Raw genomic sequence first — 26,142 nt, forward strand, 5'->3', positions numbered from 1 at the left:
TTACAAATAGCGCTACAAAGATGTTTCTGCAAAATAATTTCAGTCCTGGCAGCCTGAAGGCTTTAATAGTTTAACTCACTTCAGAACCTCCCTTCTTAGCCCATTTCTCTGTCTTATATAAGCTCCTTTTCCACAAATTCAGCCACCAGTGTAGCAAGGCTATGGAGATACCAATGACCTCCACACTCCTGGTGTTGCAGAACATCTCCAAGGCAATGTTACACTCTTGGTTTTGCCTGGACACTCATCCTTGAAGGACTCTGAGGTTGCACCATCAGACATAACAAATGTGAAGCATATGGAACAGGTATTTATTTCTGGAAGTTATTTTTTTTTCTCTTATACGACCTTCAGTTTTCATTAAAATTCAAATGGACAGACCACTAGAAGTCAGTTCCATCCAGTGCTTGGTTTGTATTGGTGAATCTTCAGCAGTTCACTGTAAATTATTTGAGAAATACAAAAATTCAATCTGTATGTGGCTAGCTGGGGAATATCAGAAGCACCAAGCCACAGTGTTTTTGTATTAGACCGGTAATCAAGACATGTCTTCCTATTGGAAACTATGAAAAAATAAAAAATCATATCAAAATTGAACTTAGATTATCAAGATAAAAAGTTTGATTAACTTGTTATGGTGAGATCTGATCTCACTGAAATCAGATGTAACTTCAAGACATATACTAGAATATGGGTCCAGTCTCTGTATCATTGAAGCCAATAGAAATTTGGCCGTTTATTTCAAGTTTCAATTTAAAAATCTTGTTCTTAGCTCATTTTGTTTCCCTGTTTTAAGGGAAATTACATGCTTATTAGTATGCTTTCAGCAAATGTTACCTTTTATTCCTATTAAGTGCTGGAAGACAAAGTACACTAAATCACTGCAAAAGGAATAATCGGAAACAAAAAGCAGCTGTAATGTTGCGGCATGGGAAGAACTGGGGTAGAAACAGAGACCACATGAGGAGGAAATACACAGCAGGTACAAATGGACTCTTTACTAACTACAACTTAAAAGGATAATAAGGAGAAATGAATGGCATTCCAAAATACAGTTTGTTATCAACACTCCTGAGAATACATGAGCATTCTGAACATATAAATTAAGTTAGTAAAGTTCTAAACAAACATAAGTTTACTGGAACTACTACCTCTTCCTGGTAAATTTTAATTTGGGACATCCAATTAAAAATACAAAGAAATAAGAGAAACAACCTATAAATGCAGATGGTGGAATGTAATTCAACAGAGATATTATCAAGCTATTAATCAGGAGTTGAACTACCTGTGGAGGCAGCGGTGGTCTTAAATTTAATGAATACTGAAGGCAATAGCACGAAATGGCAGGGTCCTTAATGGTGTTTTTCAGAAAACACTGAAGCTAAAGGTGACTGGGCAAGCATAATCCTGTTCCTATCAAATTTCACCACTATTAAAGAGAAGGAAAAGCCATGTCCAGTGGGGCACCTCCTGAATTTGTCACATGCCACAGACAGCCCTTCCAGACCTGGCTAAAGGATGCTACGCCTGGACATTACAAGTCCTGATGGGATGTTCTTTTAGTAAAGCGAGCAAATGCTGAGAAGTCTGGCCCGCACAGGGAGCCTTCCCTGTTCAATGTTTCCACAGGACAAGAGAAATCTCACTGATGATGACAAACCATTATATGCAGTCTTCCAGCTACTTGAAGGTGAACTCAAATTTTAAGACATCTTATGACAAGATCTTTAATAGATTTCTGAAAATTATATATAATTTTTAAGTTTTCTTGTGGAAAAGATACATGAAAGGGGCATTTACAGAACCAAATCTTTAATTAACATATAGCTTTCAGACAGAAAAAATGTGACACAATACACTGATTTCAGTGTTTATTTCCATCTGATAGTGAGGGAGGGACACCAAATCCTTCTTCCTTTGCTTGCATGAGTGACTGCTATGAGTATACGGTCTTGGATAAATGGGACAAGATTAGAGTCAGCATCATCACTTAAAATTTCAGTGCAATGGAAAACTCAGTAAAACATGACAAATGGTATCTATACTCTCACTCAGGAACCTACTCAATCACATCGCACTGCTGGACCTCTGGTAAGATTATAAACTGACTTTGAAAGGCAAGAGAGGCAGCCGAGCACAAAATCTAATAATTGATTTAAAGCTTTGAGGAAGCATATTACTTGACAGTAATCTTTCCATGAAATCACAAAGCAGAGCACTGCCCCAGCCTGCTGGTCTATCAAGCTTAGTGCTGATTAATTAGATCATTCAGCTAATTCCAGCCATGTCATGAATTCCGGTTCATTTTCCAGAACAAAGAGGAAACACCAGCATTTATGAGGTGAGTTAAAGCATTGTCAATCCATTGGCCACACAGAAAATCTGATTTGCAATTTTGTAAGGAGTATGCAACACACGTAAGCCTCGGAGCTTACCTAAGCTGTTTCTGGGGACCCTGCTTCATATTTTTGTATGAATGCAAAAGGGTCCAAAGTATTTGTGGGAACAGAGTAAACTAAACCATAGCTGGTTTTACACAGGGATCAAATCAACTATGAATCAATATGCCATTTTCTGTAGTTAAATATCAGTTTTTCTTTAATTAGGTGAAAAAATAATTTTCTCAGCCTAAAACATTCAGAAAAATGGATGCGTAGGTGAAGAAATATGAAGAGATAAAATTTTTTTTCTCCATTGCAATGAAACAAACACTTCAAGTAATCTTTGAAAGAAAATAGAGGTATTAAGGTCAGTCTACGACCGTACTGAGACAGAAGAGCAACAACAGTGAGGGACAAGAGAGCTGTCACCAGACGATGTACCACTCTCCTGTCAGACAGCTCTGACTTGGGAACGTGAAAGATCAAGGTATAAAAGTTCTGGAAACGCTCTCTCTGTCCTGGCCCTCCACCTGGTCAGTGATGATCTCTCCACCCAGGCGACATCCCTGTCGGAGGGGCTGGGTTGGTGCTGGCCGAGAGCTGCTCTACGGCACCAGCAGCATCTCCACAGCTGCTTCGGAGGCACAGGAGGAGCTGCACTTCCCTGTCGTTTCCAAGCGATGGCCTAATGGGAGCCCATTAGCAAAGAGCCATGACACCTTCATAAATCTTCCAAAGAACTAATACTTTGTGGAGGCGGAGTAATTGATAAATGAGTAATTTTTCTTTTACGCCTAAATTATAAATGCACTTGATCTTGCAGCAGAGCAATGCACAGATAACCTATAACGCCCCACGAGCGACTATGCTTGCCAACTTTCTTTCATGTCTTTGTCTTAAAAATTCTAATTAAAACTCAGCAGCAGCAACTAAGCTAAATAAATTTGGCAACCATTGTTGCAAACACACGGCTCATTTGTGTTATTTATTTACTCCAGATTATGAGCTAAGAGAAATGGTAACAAATAATTCCTTTCACCTCAGCAGCTAATATATACTAATTATAGCCTGAATGTCTCAAATACTGAGCTATCGCAAGTTATATCAAGGCAGATGAAGACTATTAGCAACAATGAAAACCACAGTCATAAAGAAACTGGTCCATGAATCAAATCTTAGTGGTACTTACAGATAATAAATAAAAAGGATGGATCACACAGAAAAATACCAGATTTTTGAAGTGGCACATATCAACAACGACTTTACACTCTTCTCATTAATTAATTATAGACCGTGAACAACGACCCTCAGTTTTGTCTTTGGCCACCATTCCCCTTTGTCAGTAATTAATCGATCTTTCAGTATATCCTGTAATAAATAATGTATGCTATATTTTTCTCCCGAAGAATGACCTTCAGCTTTGGAATTATTAGATATAGAGCTAAAGTTATTCAAGTCATATACAAAATTGATATATATATACAAGCATCTGACAATTGCAATCTATACTGAAAATGTAATGACATTATATATTGATAAGGACTACACCAACACAAAACCACTCTCTGTAGCTTTTCTTCTGTAACCGTCTGCTAATACCGACAACATAAATCCTGATTATCACTCACTTTTATCTGCCTGCAGACAGTGTTTCAAGTCCACAAAGGAACACTCACAGCCTCTATTTTGCAGCAGTTAATTGGGAACTGTGCCCATGGATCAAAGCCTGTACCATAGCCCCTGATGGCCTGACTGTAAAAGGTAAGTCACCGCATGAGATCACCAGTTCTACCTTATTTTCAATTATAAACCACTACACTTTAAAAAAAATGACAAAAATCTCATTCTCCCCAACTCCATTTTTCTAGACCTCACACCTAAAGAACAGGCAACAGCTGAGGGAGGCTTTCCACTGAAACTGCTGTAAAGCAGAAAAATCAAAAATTAGAAGAAGCTAATCAAGAAAAAGAGCATTTCAAATGACTGCCATGCATCTAGGTGTCCTCCCGGTAATGGCAGGTCTTACCAACACCACTGCCACATGAAAGCCAACGTAAAGCAGCAGGAAATAACAGAAGCACAGAGAGTCCACAAAAAAAATGGTGAAACATAATCTTTGGTGTGAAATGTAGTGGAACAAACTATGGAGCCACTACTGCACTGGCAAGCATAGGCTGACATGCTGGGTTACTCCTGGACTGGTCACAGATAAAATCTGAGCTGAACAACAAACATATGGATAGCTGACCGAGAAGATGGCATGATGAGGAGCTTGGGGTGGGAAAGTCAGGCTGGAGAAACTGCCTCCACAAACTGGCTGTGATAGGAAGGACCAGATAGCAAACACCTTGGATCACTGACAAGCCAAGGGGTGTCTTTTCAACTGTATTTTGAACCACTTAACATGTATTAACTACAGATCAGCACATTGTTCTTTAACTATGACTGTCCCCTTCAGGAATCTGCAGTATTTAGAAGGTGACTGGTGGAGTCATGTTTAGATGGAAGCATCCACGTTTCCACCAAACCTTACAGCACTCATTAGAGGTTTGCTACTGGGATTTCCACCCTGCCCCAGCTTGGTTGGATAATCATTAGCTATACAGTATCTGCTTTTGTGTAATAGTTGAATAATGCATTGGTAATGCATTCTTAATGTACATCTTGGAAATAACTGTAATAAAACACAAAGACAGCATCTTCTGAGATGCATTTTATACATCAAAGATTCATCCAATCTAAGGGGCCACCTGTTCCTTAATAGTCAATAATGAGAATGCTCTATCCCTCAATTCATCATTTCAGTGAAAATAAGGGTTTTGCAATAAACATCAATTTTAACACAATACTTTATATGAAATCTCAAAATGAAAACCCTTCTAATTACAGTTATCAAACTTCCACTGAATGTATTTAGCCACCAAGTTTCATTCAACATTTGAGTTTAAATAGAGGCAAATAATCACAGGGCTTTAGTTACTTGCTGCAGCTTCCAGTTTGCGCTTGTGAGGAGGATCCTCAATGATTCGGTTTATGTCACCACGGTGCTTCAGGTCCACTGGCTTCTCCCAGACTGACAGCTGCATTGTAGGGTTGAAGAAGAAGACCCGGTCATCTCCAGTCCAGACTACACACCTATTCCAAGTGATAAACTATGCTTAGATAATGTCAGATACACCCACGATCAAGAAATTAACCCGTCGCAGCTGGCCTATTGCATCTCCATTTGCTGTGTCTGCTTGAGATACCCTTCCGACTGACAGCCTGCCCCAAGCACTGGAGCCCAAGCCAGTCACCTTGGGTACAGTAACTCTTTCCATATCAATAAAATCATAGAATCACAGAACAGTTAGGGTCGGAAGGGACCTTAAAGATCATCTAGTTCCAATCCTCTTGCTATGTTCAGGGACTCCTCCCACTAGATCAGGCTGCCCAAGCCCCATCCAACCTGGCCTTGAACACCTCCAGGGATGGGGCAGCCACAGCTTCCCTGGGCAACCTGGGCCAGTGCCTCACCACTCTCATGGTGAAGAAACTCTTGCTTACGTCTAGTCTAAATCTGCTTCTCTCCAGTTTATATCCATCGTCCCTAGTCCTGTCACTACAAGCCTTTGTAAACAGTCCCTCTCCAGCTTTCCTGTAGACCCTTCAGGTTCTGGGAGGTCACTCTAAGGTCTCCTCGGAGCCTTCTCTTCTCCAGGCTGAACAACCCCAACTCTCTCAGGCTGTCCTCCTACGGGTCACAGAAACACTCTAAACACCTCCAAAAAAGCAGCAGGTTAAATATTCCATCACAGAAGAGAAAAAGAACCAGGTGAGGAGGCACACCGTGGTACTTTCAGCAAGAGAAGCCTCAGGTAAATGCATTTCACATTCTATATTTGTGGCTGAGAGCAGCAAGCAGCAGAAGCCTCAGCAGCAGGGCTGAGCAATCATCAGCTTGATGCTCATGGGCCAGGGCTGGGCAGACATCACCTCGAGTGAACTTTGCTGGTGGGAGGAGGTGTAATCACAGCATGCCAGTGGGAACCCTGCAGCATTCCAGCCAGTTTCCAGGACCCTGTGATGGAGAGGTACAACCACCCACTGCAGAACCCTGCCACCTAAGGTTTAGGTTGGTATCTATGAACTCTGAATTTGAAAAATGCAGCCAAGTTGCTGCTGTGCAAACCACAGTTTCTTGATTTGGTCAGTTAAAATATGTGTGATAGCTGTTCAATGTTTTGTTCTGATATTCATTTTATATCAGTTAAAATAGTATGAAAATAAGTATCACACCATCCTTAAACATTCAAACCCCTCAAGTTTTACTTCACTAAATCTGTATGTAAATTAACAAACAAAACATCAATCTAGAGCCCACACGTTCCGACTCGTAATGAAAACTAACAAACATCATCTATGCACTCTGACTTCCTCACGCACATGCTTATAATGGGAAAATGTTGGTCTCTTTGAACCATATATACCTGGAATGAACAAATCTTATTATTATAAGCTCTGATGCTTAACTGTTATTAAAAGCAGGGAACACAACTGGCTTAAAAAAAATGTCTGGTCTGGGTAAAGACTGAAAATGTGAAAAATGCTCCATCATTGCAAAGTATTATAATAAGATAATCCACCATACCCTGTGCACCACCAGTAAGACAACATCATTGATCTTGCCCAAACATGTAATGAAAAATACATATCCTCTGTAAGAAAGTGTGGAGGGAACTGCAGGGTGCCGGGAGCACTTCAGTGCATGTTACTGAGCCCAAACATCACAATAATAATGTTCAGCGGAGTTAAATGTTCTCCTGATGAACAGGAGCACAGAATCAGTTGAACAAACCCAGCTGTGGACTTCAGTCACACTTAATGCTCCACAGAAGTTTTGGTAACACAAATTCAGTGACACAGACATGACATGTATTTTAATAATTCCCTACTTATTTTAATGCACAACTGTTTTCAATCACAAAAAAGCCTCACAAGACAGATGCTCTAATCCACTGACAGGCAGTGATCAGGTATACTTATGACTTCTTACTTCGTACCTTGGAGTTACATGAACCTCTGTTCTCCCAAAGCAGTGACCCATCTGCTCTGAACCCCTCCAGCAGAACACCTCAAGTCCCAAGAGAGACTTGTACAGGAACACTTTCAAGTCTCCACACTCCCATAAATATCACAGTCATCCCAGAAGGAAGGGAAAAAAAATTTGCCATTTAGGTGAAGACGACAGACATAGCTGATCAATTTAAATGGGTTATTGTTATCGTTTTACTAAATGCTAGAATTATAATCAGGCCACAGGTCTAATCCTGCCCAGGAGTAAACGCCCCGTTTGAAATGCCCTTTGCTGCAATTTCTTTCATTGGCAAATAAGCCAAATTTTTGAACAGCTTGGGCTACCAGTTGCAAACGATGGTAAACTTGAAAGCCGCATCTTGTTTGGGGTCAGTGATGCTACCACATGCACATGGGACTGTCGAAGCCATTATGTGACAGCAATTACAACCAGTGGGTTTGCAAATGTGTGTTTTGTCTCTGCTGGTACACTGCTGTGGTTCCCTGTTCCTCTGCCCGTGCACACAGATGTTGATGGTGCTCATTAATCACTGAGTATCGCCAGGTCTTGCGTGCCATCACTGCAGGTTAGAACCCTGGGTTCCCTTGTGACACCTCTTCACTTTTCCATGACTAATATAATTTGACATTTAATTTAAAATTAATGTCCCTTTCCCCATGTAACATGTCACCTGTTCCTCTTTGCTACAATAACGGTTTCAATTATCCACAGAGGACACATGGTATTTTGTTTCAGCCACAGAGCATAAACTAGAAATGCAGATATTGTTCTAATCATGTTTCCCTTTAGGAAATCATAATTTAAGAATATCCAAAGACACGAGATGATGGTAATAGTTATTTTTTACTTCATAAGCTATGTAAGGTCTGGAAACATTCCTGGAATTTTTTCTGCCATTAAAAATTATGGTCTAGGTCCTTCTGACAGTTGCTTGGTGATGACATCAACTATAGGTCCCACAGAAGCAGGGAGCCAATCTATGGGTGGAGAGTGGTTGAAGTAAATTCAGGACGTTTTAATTTGAGTTGCATATCTAGTTTCAACCTATCAGAAAAATAATTGTAGATTGTGACTGCATTGCCTACAGGCATGCTCCGTGATCCATCATGCGCCATGGAGCAGATGAGATGTTGCCACCTCAGAACATGGGACAACCATCACCATGAGGACTACGACCCCTCCCTCCAGTCCCAAGGACCAGATCTGGACACCTTTTCTTACACCTGGAGTACTCACTGGGTCACTAAACAGTCATCAAGATACCCAAAATTTTTCCTTAGAGATTAAGATATCACAAGTTCGGATCTGAGAGTGGTGCACTTCAGTGGAGGTCCAAGCACCACCAAGGCTGAGATGCGGTGATAAAGCCCAAGGAGCACAGCCCTGCTCACAGCAGGCAAGTGGCCATGCATGCCCACAAAACCACAAATAGAAACCATTGGTTGCCTTCTGCCAGACCTGGTCCCTGGCTGAGCTGGAGCTAAGCAGTACACTGCCCTTATCTCATGGATCCCAGTGCAGATCTCACACCATGTTTCATACAATCACAGAATTGTTTGCCTTGGAAAAGACCTTTAAGATCATCAAGTCTAACTGTAAACCTAACACTGCCAAGTCCACCACTAAACCATGTCCCCAGGTGCCACATCTACATGTCTTTTTAATGCCTCCAAGAATGGTGACTCAGTCACTCCCCTGCACAATGGTTTGCGGCTGCCTCCCCAGATTTTCCTTAAGTACATGATTAGTGAGGAAAAGCACCAGTGGAAGCTGTAATAGGAACTCAGCATTGCTACATAACACCCAGGGCAGTGTATTTTCCCCACATACCAGACCACTAATGTACATCTGGCAAGTGAAATGGCACCGATGAATGGCTTCTAGCAGGGCTGATTACATTTGCTTACCATGGTGATCCTGGCACTGGAGTGGATGCCACAGGCTTGTTGCCGTTTGATGTGCTGTCATCCTCATTTACCAGTTTGAAAGAATGATCCTTGAACGACAGAAATAGATTAGTCAACAAATAAAGGTGATGCAGAAGACCGTTATTGTTATACAAATCACTCCCTTTAACCTGAAGTGGATTACCCTCACTGCTGTTATTCCACAAGCTGCTTTATGAAGAACAAGCTAGCTGAGAACAGCCTAGATAAATGGGAAATAATAAAATCATCACCCCACTTACAGCAATACAAATGGAAAATCAGAAGACATGCTTTTGTCCAGGCAAATAGCTCACTTGGGATAGCAAGTATAACTCTGTGTACTGCAGTAACAAGCAGAGCTGCCTGATCAGAAGAATCGGGAGTGATGCCCATCCTAATGAGGGCAGGAGGGTGCTCTCATGGCCACTGGCCCTGGGTCCGTGCACAAAGCAGCAACATATTCAAGGGAGCGGTGGGGCAATGGCCAGGGAAAGGATGCAGGTACCACATGGGCCAAGGAAGCACCTGAACCAGTTTCAAGTGCATGAGGCAGTGTATGATAAAAGGAACCACTTGCACAGGCGCAGTGGGAGCAGCTGAGTGAGCCTGGGGAGCATATTCTGCTCTGCAGAGCTCAGCATCCTTGCTATCATCGCTGGCTGCTTGCTTTTGAGCAGTTTTTTTGGACCTCCTAAAGACATAATGACACTGGCAAGAGAGACTGTCCCTGGCTTCAGCCAGCAGTAACCTCATGAGATGGTGCAGACATAGATGCACTCCTGTCCCAGTTGAACCCATGAATCCCTCTGTACAGATGGAACAACAGCCAATGCGGCAGGGTTGTACGGCAGAGCTGACAAATACAGGCAGTGTTTTACCAGCTGAAGAAGAGCTATTTATTGTAGTAGCTTACAGAAATGAACTGCAAGGGGGAGGTGTGGGAGGAAGGCAGAGATCTAGCTCAATGTGGTATCAATACATGAGAAGCATGTACTTAATGAAAAAATAATAAAGCATATGTCCGGAGGTCTTAATCTTGGAAGTGCTTTACAACTTAAAGCCCTAAGGAATGTGCTTGAGTACCAACACAGCTGCAAATGTGGGGAATGCCTGCAGTGCCTGGTAGGCAGGGAAGGTTTGCTTGCACAGAGCCCAAAGACAGCTGCGCAATAGGGCTGTGCCAAATGAAAACAAACTGAGTGGTAGCTCAGTCCACAGGTTCTCCTCCTGCAGGACAACGCTCCTAGTGCAAACAAGGTGCGTAGAGAGCAGAAGGGCAGGGGAACAGAGCACACTTGCTCTAAGGTGGCTTTAAGCATCTTCTGCACTGCAGCTTTCTGAGCCCGAGATGCTCTTCAACACCCCCACACTCAGAAAAAGGCTTCCCTTTTTTAGCTTCAGCCATTTTCATGATGTCTGCATGTGCTGCGCAGAAAGCAAATATTTCCATTAATTTCATAGAAGCTGGGAGTATGACTAAGGTCCTTTAGCTTTATACAATAATCTACGCTTTTTTTATAAAAAGGGAATGAAGGTAAACACGTAGAGTATTACTCATCTGTAAGCTGCACATAGTATTTGCTATGTTGCTGTCAGTTTTATTCAAGGACCATGCAGTTATATGTAAGGGAAGGCTACAAAAGTGCCAGCACAGTTAAACTAGTAACACCAAAAAGGACAGGGCCATGAAAGAAATTCTTTCTTGCACCTGAGGCTGATATTGTAATAACGATCACAACACCAGCAAGGCAATCCTGTTCTGAGCAGGGGCTCACCCAGCCCCACAGTGAGACAGAGCAAATCACAGACTCTGTTTCTCCATTTCAACTTCTCAAAACATGATTTTTTTCCTGGGCTGCGTCACACCTCCACGTTTGCGCACACACACCATTGACTCGCTTCTCCTCCAGCACACAGAGAAAACCAGCCGCGAGCATCCCTCCTCTGATACTCTGACACTACAGTGACAGAGCTCCTATAAAGCACCAAGATAAATTAAACAGATAGCTCTTTAAAATTGACTGTAGGAAACAATCCCCTATCACCAGAGCAGCTCCAGCCAGAGGACAGTCCTTTATCCTGACTCTGATTTGTGTAGTTCAATAGTTTAAAGAGGTTTATAAAAGAAGAAATGCCTCTGCAGACCTTATCACCATCACTTTCCACAGCCGTACTCTTCCTCTCCGTGTGTAAAATCAAGGTCGGTGGGCAGGAGGATCTACTTGATTCTTTGCCATTATCTGTGAGGGGAAAGAATTTCTTGGTTTTTAATGTGCACTAAATACATACTCAACAAAGGAAAACTGTCAAGGAAAAAGCAAAACTACTCCCTGTGGCTCTGAGACTCCTCTCTTCACTTCCTTCCCCTCACCCAGTCCTTCATTTACATGCATGTGTGTGCTGAGGACCATATCACCTTTCTAAATATCATGCTGTGTTTTAACGGGACACATTCCTCTAATGTAGAGTGAGGCTTTTATTGCACTGAGCTTTTTGTACTGCTTTCCCTGAACCCAAACCCTTTCTTCATGGAACATGCACCCCTCGGAGCAGCAGTCTCCCTGAGGAGCTCAGAGCCAGCGAGCCCCTTCTGCATCCAGCCAGGAGATACTGGTTAATCTCCACTGGAACTGCTGATAAGGGTTAGTTGCTTTTCCACTGGAAGCAGTTGTAAGAACACATTCATCTCCTTTACAAACAGTTTGCCTCCACCCTGAAATGCTAAACATTAAAGCATTTCCACTGGCTACAGAATTTGTACATCTTGGTAACAGAGACACTAACAGACAGTAAAGAATTTTTAACTTTAATTTAGGGCTTTTTCATCTTCTTGTCTTTCCATTACTCTTAAAACACGCATTTGGAGGTTTGAGCAAGGGGACTCTCTAGTCTCCTCACCCATCCCACCTGCAGCACAGAGGACAGGGTACGTTCTTTGTAAGTTAACCAGTCCCAGGGAAAGTGTACGTAGCCCCCTCCCACTCCTTCTTCCCAGCTACAGACATCGCCTTTGCTAAGGCAGAACAGAGCAGTGACAGCAACGGCTCCAATGGGGAGCACGTACGGCTGGTGACCTGCTGCTGTCCAGGCTCCAGGACCCAATGTGTTCCCCTAGAATGAAAGTCTACAAACTCTGATCACAGCCCCATGACTCGGACTTCTGCCTTAAAGCCTGCGAACTGTTAGGCAGAGTTAAATAACAAATAACGATGACATTTCAACTCTTTAACGATAAAACACTCACAAGCAACGTAGAAGGATAACCAAGCATTCCTGTGCCTGATGGGTTCCAGTACAGCACTGGAATTGCCCCAGGAGGCTCAAACTGCTCAGGAATTGAGACCACGGCAATCCATCCCCGCACGCATGGCTCTGCCCCCACAGCCTCCTGATGTGGCTTTGCTGGGGGGACACCCAGCTTACACCCAGCCACCTGGGCTCGTCGGTGAGCTCCAGTGCGATGGCACCACAAACATGCACTGGTGCTACCAGTACTGTGAGTGAAGGAAAATATACCTCACCCCTCATCCATCTCAAGAGCTCTGGAGCACCTTCTGTCTGACAAACAGGCTAAAACTTCAGTATGGTAGCTTCAATAAACTACCTGCACGCACTGCTTTTCTAGGACTGCATATTATATGGCAGATTCATATTTCAAAATACTGTTAAATCAATTTGAGTACAGAATAAGCACACAGGTAACAGAAATCACAACAAGAAAAAGGTTGGAGTCTCTGCCACTTGACTCTGCTTCACCGTGGAATACATCACAATAATAAAAAATTAAATATATGTCATTTTTCTCACAAGATTACTTACTAAACTCTTATGGGTAGTGAAAAGAAGATTTACAAATCATATCAATTAATTTCCATATTAAAGGAGCCAGAAGTAGGAAGCAGCTAATACATATCAAAAGGGTCTCTCCATTTATCTTCTTTCATGATACATCTATTAACAGGGAATCAAAGAATTACCAGACACGTTCACCTCTGAATGCAATAAAGTCACACCCAGCTCCAGCCTGCCCGCGAGCGCCCACCTCTACCTTCTCCTGCTAGATTCCTGGAAAAGTGGAGGAAATCCCAGAAAAGCAGCCAGGAAGGCCAGGGACATTGGAGGGACAACAAAGGGACCCTGCCAAGGTTGGCTCCGTGAGCAGAAGTGCCAAGCACACAGACCTGGAAAGGCAGGAGGCAGCTGCTGGGACTGGGAAATGGTGGTTCCAGCCAGGCTAAAGCCCCATGAGGAAAGCAAACACAACAAAAGCACACTTGAGGACCAGGGATGCTTCTTACAGTCACTGCTCTTTGAGATGTGGAAGCACAACTAGGGCACCTTGCTTAAATTTAACTCTGCTAACATATTCTCCAGCTCTAAAACATCGCAGAAGAAAGACGGCATGCAGCTTCTTAACTGTTACACAGAGGCATTTCATTTTCTTGCCCTGGGTTTTCACAACACTCCGACTCCCCCAGTGCTCTTCCCCAGGGATATCCTTGGCTGCTTGTTCTCCATTCCCATGGTGTTCTACGAGCCAGCCCTGCACGGCACGGCAGGTGCAATATGTCCAGTACAGCCTCCCTCCCCTCTGCAGAGTTTTTTAAACCAAAATATCAGCATGCCTTCTGGAAATATGTTTGTAGACGATGAAAGGAACTTTGAGACATCTCACTCTGCAGCAAACATTGCTCTGCAAGTCATTTATCTTGCAACAATTTGCTGGCTAATGGAACAGCCCAGGTTTGGGCCAGCTTTTGCAGGCACACAGCTGGCTCTGGTCATATTTTGCAGCTGGCACTGGTGCTGGGCTCAGGGCATCCCAGCCAACTACATCCCGGGCACCTTTGAGGGCAATGCTGCTGAGCAATGTGGTTACGTCTCTGCATTCCTAGCTCTCAACTCTTCTGCTCTTAATCCCTAAACCAGCAATTCTGGAAAGCCAATTAGCTGCTAATGAAACAGTAGCAAACAAACTGCCGTTTGATACTGTCACTCGAACACGGAGCAGCTGGACATGGAGCAGTACGGGAAACAATGCTTAATGGACTTGGGATTTATTTCTTCTTATAATTTCTAGGGAAATCACACCAACCCCTCTTCCATCTCTGCTTCTTTCTCCTTCTGCCTATTTGTTTAGTCCTACGAAAAAAAGCCTTTTATTATTACTAGAATTTTTATTCTTTTACAGTCTTCCTTATTATGTTGGTTTAAGAAGCAACCAAGATCTTTCATTCATGCACAAACATACACACATGCATGAGGAACAAGAAAACATGTTTACCTAGCTTTAAAAGCATTAATACAAATATATAAATGTCAGTTGGCAAATTTAAACAAACTGTTGCACACGCAAAATTCAGCAGCAGAGGATTTTCCCACCATAAACACTGAAGAAATAAAATAGGAGTAAGAACCTAAATCACACTCGCACAGCCCTGGGAGCTCCAGTTTGATGCCAAGGAAGGTACAACATATGGCACAATTGCTTTTGTCACTGCTTCTCTTGCCTTGCTCTTTAGTAACTGAAGATTGGGTTGAAATAGAGGGTATGGACGTACTGGTGCAGGGAGGCTCTCCGGCACGGGCAGCTCTCTCACTCAAGGACCTCACCTGTCCTTGGCATGGAGACACTCTACGCTGCAAATGCCTGAGGCATTCTCTTGTTTTCCTCCTTTGAAAAGCTCCCTCACAGCATCCAAACAGGAAAGCTGAACCCCCAGGGAGGGACTTGGGTGCTGTAGCTTTTGCTCAAAATACAAGCATCACTGGTGCAGCACACGTAGGTGAACTTCTGCAGCACACAGTTCATTAGGCATTCACATGTGAAATATACTTCCACAAAACGTTAGACAGTCAGCACATATAAAATAAGATGGAAATAAAGAAAAAATAAAGAAAGTCCTGAAAGTCATTGTGCACATGGGGAGCAATTTATTTTTACAGCTAGAGTTGAACATTGCGACTGTTTTCCCTAAGTATAACGTCAAAAGAAAAAGAATTCAAGCCTGTTTTCCCCCTCGAGCCCAGCAGTCGCCTGCTGCTCTCGGGGCAGGGAGCGCTCCCTGGGCTCAGACTCGCTGCGCTAAGGAGGGACAACAAGCTCCCAAAAAGCAAAGTGGTGAAACTGCAACAGTGGAGGTGGAAGGAAGGCTGCGGGAAGCCCATGCTGCTGACCTGCAGACCTGCTCTTCTTTCCAGGGAGGACATCAAGCTGAACACTGTTAGGACTTCTCAGATCATTAAGGATTTCTCCTCCACACACTGTAGGAGAGCCAGCAAGACGCATATTTACCCTCCGCTGGCAAACGGTGCACATCTTTGCTTAGGTTTACACCTCTTTCATTAATTAGCCTTTTTTTTTTTTTGTTTAATCCCTCTTTGACTTAAGTGCATAAAATAAACTACTGCCTGACAATTAAGGTACTGTGACATATTTCCAGCATAACCACACACCTTTTTTTGCCCCTAAATTTAGCAGCATAGTTAGTAACAATGCATTCCAGCAGTTGCTGTAATGCTTTCGAAGGATGCGCTGGAGATGGTAAGATAAAGATATCTGATTAAAGAGACCTCTCTGAGGCTCCACAGTGGGTACAGAGATATGAATAATTCACAGTATGAAAAGTAAAGGTGAAATAGCAATATTATCTTGGGTATATCACAGAGGATGTAGGTGCATGATCACAGACGTCTTATTAAAGGCAGAATTAGAGAGGAAGAGGGAAGTTTGCTTCACTCCAGAAGCAGTTATGGAGAACAGATTAAAAAAAACTTGGTTTGCAAAGGTATTTAGAGGCCAAACCTCCATTAAGCTCAATGGAAGTTTTTTTTTTTTGTATGGGATTTCAGCTCCAGCTACATCAGCTGGGTCCATTCCCTGCTCCAGCAGGTGGGGATCCCACCATCAGCCCATCATAACTGCTTTAGGGAAACAGAACTTCTCTGGGCAAAGTCTGCTCCTGCCTGTACACTATTTCACCCTTTAATTAGTGTCTATTTTCTGCTTTGACCGGTTTCTCTGTGCCCTGACAAGTGATGTGTCCACCTTCCACAAGAACATGTCTTCTTGAGCTTTTTCCCTTCCTCAACAATCTCTTCCCACTCACTTATTTATTTTCTGGAGATGTGTAATGGGAACAGTAGAATAACAAGGACAAATTCTTTGTCTGCTGCACCATACCATGGGTTACACGGCTGGTGCAGAGGTCAAGGACAGACTCATTTCATTGTTGGACTCTTCAGGCACACAACCAATGCTTCCCAATAGATGGTACTTGTTAAAAAAGAAAAGGTGAAGAGCCCCAACCAGCACGTTCCCTTGGACACGATGCAGAGTGGGCAGCGTACCACCCTCCCCCTCGCAGACTGGACCTGTGTATTTATTTCCCATAAAGCTGCACAGGCAGAAGCATCCCTACGCGCATCACTGCCGGCAGAGCAGCACCACAGCTCCCACTGGGCACAGCACGGGGGCTCTGTTCTTTCAACTCCTCCCTCCCCGAGCACCAGGCAGCTGCTGCTGCACTCCCATCAGCAGGGTGTTTCTACCTGGTTTTGCTTTTCCCTCTTGTTTACGCCGTTTCTTGGTCTCTCTCTCTGGCTGTTTTTTCAGCTCTGCAAGCTGGCCCAGGTTAAGCCAGGCTCTGATTCAAAGACCTTCGCTGATTCTTCCTGACATCCCTTTTCCTGCATTTTCACATGTGATTCTTTTTAAATATCAAGTTCCCAGCTCTGATCTTCAAGGCACTTAATGATCCACACTTTGAATATCTATAAAATCATGAAAAGGTCTGTGAAGGTGGTAGTTATCGCTCCTTTTTTTTTGTACCAACTGTAATGCAAAAAAATTGGATTTGTAGTTGAGACTGGGCTTTTCCAGCTTCCAATACAAAAATAAATGTTTACTAGAAGCCAGGACCATTGCAAAGTTTACTACTTCTGCTCCAGAAATACAGAACATTTTGTTAATTTTGTCGTTTGAGAAACATGGAGTTAGTGTTGTCATGAGCAAAATCCAACTGTGCCACATCTTCCTGAACAGCTGATTTTCTTTTTAGAAACCAAGTCAAAGAAAGGCTTATCTACATTGCAAAACAAATGTATGGCTGTAATGCCACATAAAATTTGGATGATGGCTTAATATTGCCACTGCAACCATTGGCAGCAAAACATGATGGCAGAGGCCCCAGTATGTATGTTAAAGTGTGGTACGTACTCAATATGATTCATGGGTTTATACATCAGTATTCCAGTTGTCTGCCCCAGTCCTCTCTCTGAAATGACTACCCCTGTGTTACTCTGCTCCTGGGCTGGAGACAATGAATGAATACATTTTTCAAGGTCCATGGCTCTTAAATTTAAAACAAAACAAAAAAAAACCAACCAAAACCAAACCACCCCCTAGAAGCCCCACATATACAAAAAAAACCCCATGCCAAACTTGGAGGACAGTATCTTCTCGTAACACATCTCCACCATAACTGTCCCCCTGACCATGCTGGTGACTCAGAGCAGGCTGCTAGGCTTGAATTTGCCACCCAGGCACAAGAAGGTCTCAGCACCAGGTCCTGCTCTGCAACAACCGGGAGGCAGATCAGCCCTGGCCCCCCACTGCCCACCGACTTGAGGACCTGGCCACCCATGGGACATTATCAGTTTCCCAGTGTTTCCAACAGCTTCCTAAAGTGCACGTTTGCTCTTCTGTAGCACTTCAGGGTTGATGCACAAAACCACTTTAATTACTGTCATTTGCTATTAACTATGATTCCTGCTTTGATTGGTTTTCCACTGGAGATAATGACAGTGTGAAGTAACCTATACAAAAGAGTCTGATCTCCTCAAAAACATTAAATAAAAATCCATACCATACTTTAGTGAAATTACCATTTTCTCTCTTAAATGTAGTTGGCAGCAAAACAAAGACAACAAAAGGAGGAAGAAGGTGGTATTTTGTATATTCAAGAGAAAGCTGGAAAAAAATTACAATGTTCATCCTATTTACATTACCTGTGTTCATATAAAAGTGATGGCCTCCCTAGAGCAGAGCCGCTTTATTTAGGCAACCTATTGACCAAATATCATGTTGGCCTCATCATCAGAAGTCATCTAGTCATCTAAAGGCTTTATACAGTTAAATTCTTATTCAGTATGAGGGATAAAATCAGGACTGTTTGTGTTTTCAAGTCTGCCAACACAAAGATTATTTTATATGAAATATATTTGATATGAAATATACTAGAAACCACTATTTCTGTTTTCAACAAGCTGCAGATCAGCACAGCCTTTGCACAAATCTTCATCCTTCTGCCCCTGCATTATTTGAACAGTTTTAGTACTTCCTCTGTCTCACTTGCTTCTGACAAGAAAGCAAGTCAATACAATTCTTGGTGACTTTAAGGAGGAGTATGCAGGTCTTCAAGCACAATAACTGTAGAGATGATAAAAGAAGTAGGTGTTTACCAAAAGCAAACTAAACCAGACAAGAAACTTTAAAAGGAAGTATGTCAAAAGAGACGTGTATGAACTTTCTTTCAGTTTTAAAGCGTCTGTGTCATAAAATTTTCAGCAATTTCCAGACAGAGCTGGCATACTCAGCAACGTAAGTTCAGTCAGAGGATCTTATTCCAGACAGGTACAGCAGCAGGCAGACCTGCTTCAAAGGGAGCCTCCAGCTCTACTTAAGGATTTGCCTAGCACAGTTGACCAAAAACTGTTTTATGAAACTTTTAATCCTAGCCATGGGTAGAGCCAGTGAACCCCAGATACCCACCAAGGAAATGACTTAGCTGGACAAGTCGGAGCTTTTATACCAAAAATCCATACGTGAACAAACATGGCACAAGTACATTTACTCCTGACTCTTCAACACTTCAACAACCATACTAACTAACCCCAGGTGTGAAGAATCATATATAACCAATACCTAGTAATTCCTAAGAAACCCCAGTTTTTTCTATGAAACATGGCTGGGAAGGTGCATTCAGGACCCTGTGGTGCCTCACAGCCAGCAAGGGCTGCCACCCCCTCTCTGTGGCTGCGTGGTCAGGCAGAGGTACAACCCATCCAGCCCCATTGCAGTGATTGAGTGCCATTAACAGAGGTTCTGACATCACAACCATAGTATTTTAAGAGAAATTTCACATTATCAGGAAAGATAGTCCCAATTTCCAATCAAAATCTGATCACTTTTTAATCGTGATTTGCAATGCATATATGTAAATCTTAATAAAGCCACAAGACTTCCTCCAGCCTTTGGAAACAGCATTGCCCCTCCTCTCACAACAAGACACACACATTTACATGACAGTGAATAAACCAGTTTTATCACACAGAGCAGTATAAAGCATCCTCGGAGGCTTCAGCCAACGAGGCTTCATGGAGCAACTATCCAAAAGATAATGACATTATCACTGTAATGCTGGTGAATAACACTGGCATGGGAAATGAAAAGCCCAAGGACGTTGCAGAAACTTGCCTTTTGTATCATCAAATGCAAAGCTACTGCAGATTGCCACACTTAGTAAACAGGATCCAAAACATTTTGAATATGCTCGCAATTAGCTAAAGCAAACATCATAAAATTTGAGCTGATTTTTTAAGGGTCCCCCATTTCTATGCAGTATGGAAAGCACAGTTTGGTTGGAAATATGCAAATATACAACATATGCTTCAGTAATATAATCAGTATATAGAAACATAAACACACCTGTTAATGTCTGATCCATTAAATTGGTTGCCATGAACGTCACTGCTGGTGCAGACACAGCAGTTACCCGGGTGACTTGCGTTGGCATCAAAGGACCCACACGAGCATCCATTCTAGAGGCAGAACCTGCATTCAAACCATAAAGAAATCTTTTTTTGGTTTGTTTCCAGTAAACAAAAACGTCTTAAAAAACCTATTTTTTTTCCGTCCATATTTCAAAGAACACATTTTTAACCTCCTGCTAAACATTTTCCCTTACACTTGTTTGCATGGTTAAAACAATAGGGTTTGTGTTTAGTTGAAACCCTATTCTGATCTGGCCCTTTAATTCTCAGCAAATAAGTATTGGTGGAAATTTTTAATTAATAAAAATGAGACCCTCAAAACAAGAATTTGTAAGGATACATTAATGCTTTCAGAATAGATTACAATAAGATCAGTTTTCTTATTTAAGACTGAATAACACACCTCCAGTTTCTGTTCTTACTGATCACAAACTGTTCCTGTCCCACTCCATCCACGGGAAATTATTTTGCCAATAATTTAATACCGCAGCTTTATCCAAGGGAATCACAGTCTGCTCAGACAATGCACAAAACAGAAAATCACTAGATTTCTCATATATGTTACTCATGATAAAGTTGTAATCCAAGTCTGCTGCTAAAACTATGCTAATTAAACCTTCATTCTTGAGCATTCGTGGCTATTGCTGAACTTGGGGTCAAACCCTGAGTATTTGTTTCCCATCAACTGTGAGTGAAATCATTTTTCAGAAACTGGAAGACCCGCACCACATCATCTCATTTCAGACATAAATTCAGGTGTCTCAGGAGCAGTCTCCACATCCTGCTTAGAAGCCACCATTTCAAAACTGAAATGCACATATCCCTAGTTTATGGTAAACTCTGGGAATAACGTTTTATCTCCCAAGCAAGAGACAAGTTGTAGAAATTACTGCCCTTTCGTTTCACTAACTACTCTCATGCTGTCAAACACTTCTCATCCCAAGTTCTCTGCATTTCACAGTAACATGCATCATCTCTGTAACCTTCATTCTGTTAGGAAAATTCACTCACACACTAGAAACCTCTTCAGTGATCTTTGTTTCTCGTATTCTAGGCACCAAAGCAGATTATTAAATGTAACTCTCGCCAAAATAGGGACACAGGTCGCTTTTTTGAAGGTAATTATAACATTCTATCATTATGAAGGTCATTTTTCCTTCCTTGAAACTAGAGGCTTGGATATCACCTGGGCTAGCATAACACGAAGAGGAATTTTCTCATTGCATTGAGATGTGGACTAGCGCAGCCATCCTTCTCATTCTGCAGTCAGAGCTGTACAATGCATCCTGCTTACCAGCACTTGAAAAGGCACAACACATTCAAAAGGGGGGTATTTTAGGCCTTGAGACAACTGAGAAGTCACCTTAGATAAGTATTTTTTGCAAACAAACACCATTTGCACCATAAACCCAGAAAGAGTTCATGAGCACATAGACACACAGCAAGAACCAACAGCCCTGCAGCTATTGCACATCACTATGTCACAGCCCAACGTTTTTATTTTGTTGCCCTTCTCCTAAGAGGCTTGAAAATTGTAAGAACGTTAAGAAGCCCATTCAATATTTTTACAGGCTTCCTCCCAACCTTCGGCCTTTACCTGTAGAGCCCTCCTATCCCAAGGGTTAATCGGCAAGCCACCGTCATGCCAGCCAGCCAGTGGAAAGGGCAGAAAAGATTGAACAAGAGGACACTGCCAATGCTATTTTATCCTCCCAGGTCCAGCAGGGGTTTGTACATGACAGGCAATGGAGAAGACATGTCTCAAGGCACATGTAAAAATATACACACAAAGTAGGGATTTTCTCAAGCCATAAGGTTTATGTGTATGCCCAGGCATGACACCCCATTTGACATGGTGAGTGAGAACCCTCCACAGACTTGTGGTGGTTTAGAATAAAGCCAGATGGGTACCAAGAGATGCTCTGAGATTGCTAAGATCAGTGGAGTTGGGAGAGAGGGGTGACAGCAACAACAAGACCTCCGTGATCCACTACCTGTCCCAACAAAGCAGCCCCGCAGCATTCTCCTGCTGGTCTCCTCCCCAGGATGGCAGAACTGGCTGCTAACAAAGACCCCTGCTATAGGAGCTTGGGCTACCTGGGGAATCCAAGAAAGATGAATTACAAGCAGCTGCAGGAAAAGCACCAGAAACATTTTATTATTATTTCTCTTTCTCTTTTGGGGGGTTGGGTATTTTTTTTTTTTTTTTGGCATTAAGTCAGGATAAGAGAAATTCCTGGAAGACACGATCAGTAGCACGATAAAGAAATTACCTTGTAAGGTACGAAGATAAATTTAATCCACACTTGCTTTGAAGTAAGAATGATAAATAAAGCACTTACAGAGGAACAGGTCAGTGTCATGTTTGTTGTGCTACCTACAGCACAATAATGTAACTGGAGGCGCTTGTAAGTTGGCCATCTCTAACAAGACAGTGAACCATTTTCCAGCTCAAGACAATGTTCGGACCTGAGGCAATGAGTTTCTTTTTTTCTGCTTCTGTCAAAGCCCCTGGCAAAACTATTAACTTTGATGAGCTCTCTGATATAAAGAGACACTGAGGAACCATCAGTTCCAACACTGAAGTCTCAGGTGCCTCTGATTTTATGGAATAATCCATGCAACAGCAGACTCACATCAGACACTCCAGCTTTAGGGAGATGACCAACAGGACACACAGATGAATGGATTAAAATTCTGGTTTCTCTATCCTTGGAGACTATTTCTTAGGCTCAGATTTCCATGTGCAATTTAGATGTACATTACTACGTAATTAATTCCATGAAGAATATTTTATATAACAAGAGTTGTTTGGCTTTCTTTGGATTTTTGAAATACTTTTAATGACAACAAAAAAACACTTCCATCCTATCGCTACCAGCAGCATCAGAGGCAGATTAAAACAGTATTTCATCACCTGGTCTCTTCTGATCCTGGTCAGGTACATTTACATGGCTGCCTTGCTAGCTAAGACAATATACTCAGAAAACCCTATGCAGCCATCCTGAATCTATCCAAAATTACTGTCTTTAAAGATAAAAACAAATCAAAAAAGTACTGGAGATAAGCATGGCCAGCAATCTCTGGCTTGTCCTTTCCTACCTTGAAATTTGCAAATGAAAGGGGAAAGGTTCACGCCTACGGATCACAGAATCATAGAATCATGAAAGTTGGAAAAGACCTCTAAGATCATCCAGTTCAACCATGCCAGCACCACCACGCCTACTAAACCATGTCCCAAAGTGCCACATCTACACATTTTTTGAACATTTCCAGGGAAGGACATTCCACTACTTCCCTGGGCAGCCTTTTCCAGAGCTTTACCACTCAATAAAGAATTTTTTTCTAATAGACGTGAAGCTTTGGCACCAAATGGGCTCAGCCGAGGTCCCCTCCTGCTGCTGAAGATCTCCCCAGGGTGACAGGCTTGTCTCAAGCAGCCCTGTACTTTCTGGACAAGCTCTTTGAGGAACTGCCAGGCATCATGCCTCACACCACTACCACCATTTACTAGTGGCTGCGTTATTGTACAGGGGAGAAAATCACAGCTGGCTCCAAAAATGCCACTGGTCCCACCACTGCTTCCCATGCTTGCAGGAGACTGTTGCACTGGAACTCCAACCATGCAGAGTATGACACCTACATGGGTTACACTTGCAGACATCTGTAGGTTCACACCCATATTCTGAGTTTTAAATGGACATCAGGTGGACGTAAGCATCCACTGAGGTATGCACATGAATTTCTCTATACAAGGAATTTTCTACATCCAAAATTGGAATAATTTTCATAATGTCCTTAATTATCTCCCTATAGCTAGGCACACACCACTTGAGATAAGCTCTGCTCATTTAGTTCCCAAAGTGTATGCTGAATGTTGAAACACGACTTGCCATTATAGAATTTCAACAGCTTCTTTATGTTGATTTATTATCACACCCAGAACAATAAAATTATCAGTGCATCTTTTGATGAGATGAAAGCAATTAGCTCACAGCTTCCATCCATATTGGAGTCAAGCATATACATATGTATATGTACATATGTATATTATAATTTCATATATGTGGATTGAGTTCAACTGCTCAGTTTAATTATATCTGATGCTCACCAAATAAGCTTGAATGATTTAAAGCAATCATAACCTATAAGGAATAAATATTTATGCTTTCTAGTTCTTAACACTCATAAAAAGCAGACTTTGCAATAGATGGATTTGGAATACAAATAAACTCTGTGAACTGAGTTTAATGTCATAATGCAATGTAAGCTTTCAGCATGAACTGATCATAACCTGGAATAAGACCTAAACATGAACCATAAAGAACCTAACACCCACCCACACAGACTTTGTGTATTTTATGATTAGGTTTCAACAGATTTTTCTATAAAACAGTACTGAGGAGGGGGAGGATAAAAGTGATCTTTTCTATGAAGTTTCTGATTATTGTTAGAGCCAAGGAGCCTTGACTAGCAAGTCATGCGTTTTGAGAACATCTGCCCATTTTTAAGATTATTTCAGTGCAGATGCATTTTACTGTCGCTTACAAACACAAGCAAGCAACCTCTCGATTTAACTGAAACAAGGACATTACAAGGACAAAAGGAGGACAAAAGCAGATGAGTGGAAGGTTCAGAAATCTAAAGATCCTCTGGCAAGTGATACGTCACCCTGATTTGCATCCATGATGAGCAGATACTGATTTCCATCCCTGATGATGGAACCCAGCGGAGAGCTGGGGTGCCTAAGGCTCCACGTACCTGCTTCCAGCTTGCTGGTCCCCACTGCCGCACTGCCACGCCCCAGCTCTGGTGTGTCACCAGGAGCAGAGCAGAAGGACAATGGCTGGTACAGCCCCAGCACTGGACGCTGTCTCAGGGCTTAGCAAAACCTCAGGTAGCAAAAGCTTTCCCAATGGGAGCAGGGAGCATAGCCTATGAATAGCCCAAAGCCAGGGCTGGCAGAACACAGCTCCCTGCCTGCCACAGCTTCAGGGCAAGATCACCTTCAACCCCCGGGCACGCTTTCTCTCTTCTTGGTTCCCAGACAGCTCAGGAAGACTACATTCCATAGCTGCTCCGGTCAAACTGGGACTGGTTATAATGGACAACCCCATCACCCAGAATGTCTGAATTGTCACTGTTATGCTGTTGCTTAAGCATCTAAAGAAGGGAATGGACAATTCCCTATCACATACCTGATGGATTGTGCCCCACTGCCAGCAGAAGCCATCATCCCCAGACATTTATCAGGAGTCAAATTAAATAGCAGATTTTTCCCAGAACAGATGACTAACTTTTCCACCTTTGTTATTTCTAGCAAACAGTATTTAAAGGCTATTTATTTTTTTTACTCCATACCATATAGACAGATCACTGTTGCCTGTTTTCTCCTCTACTTGCTTGTGGCCAAAACAGACCTCGGGAGAGGGAGCAGATACATTACCGATGCTCATGACCCATTGAAAGAGACAGGACAGATTTTCAGGGCAAAACTGTTCTTCATAAATGTTTACTTTCTGCCTCAGAAGACCCATTCACCCTCATCATTCTATTACACAGCACATGGATGCTAACAACCCACGTTAACAGGAGTCATGCTGCCCATGGCAAAATTAATGTGACATAGGTCCTGTATAGTTCTGCAGATGGCTACAGCAGTGGTATTTTCCTGCTGCTGCTGTTATAGTTTTAATTCTTACCTTTTCCAATTGAACTATGTCACATCAACATTATCTTAGAGCTAATTCAGTGGTTCAGCAAGGATTTGAGTTTAATTTTCCTCAGTATGATTCAAGGAGCCTTTAACAGCACCGCGCCCATCAGAACAGGGGCCACATAATTTATTTTAACATATTCATAGTGAAAATATCTATAGCATAGGTCTAATCTTATCCCCTGTGCAGTCAGCACAAGTCTCTCTGTTGAGCTTTATGGGCATTGAATCATGCTCCCAAAACCAAAACTTTTCTTCCCACAAGTT

General features: G+C 42.4%; 1 protein-coding gene across 1 annotated transcript in view; it reads right to left on the minus strand.

The window, feature by feature from the left end:
* TCERG1L (transcription elongation regulator 1 like) overlaps positions 1-26,142 on the minus strand; it is a 100,481-nt gene that overhangs the window by 19,553 nt on the left and 54,786 nt on the right. The window contains exons 5-8 of the mRNA XM_069863362.1: positions 20,095-20,220; positions 11,532-11,626; positions 9,366-9,454; positions 5,362-5,516 (exon numbers count right to left, since the gene is read on the minus strand). Coding sequence (XP_069719463.1) covers positions 5,362-5,516; positions 9,366-9,454; positions 11,532-11,626; positions 20,095-20,220 — 465 coding nt within the window. The remainder of the gene's footprint in view (positions 1-5,361; positions 5,517-9,365; positions 9,455-11,531; positions 11,627-20,094; positions 20,221-26,142) is intronic.

This window comes from Phaenicophaeus curvirostris, chromosome 9, assembly GCF_032191515.1.
Source record: "Phaenicophaeus curvirostris isolate KB17595 chromosome 9, BPBGC_Pcur_1.0, whole genome shotgun sequence".
Lineage (NCBI taxonomy): Eukaryota > Metazoa > Chordata > Aves > Cuculiformes > Cuculidae > Phaenicophaeus > Phaenicophaeus curvirostris.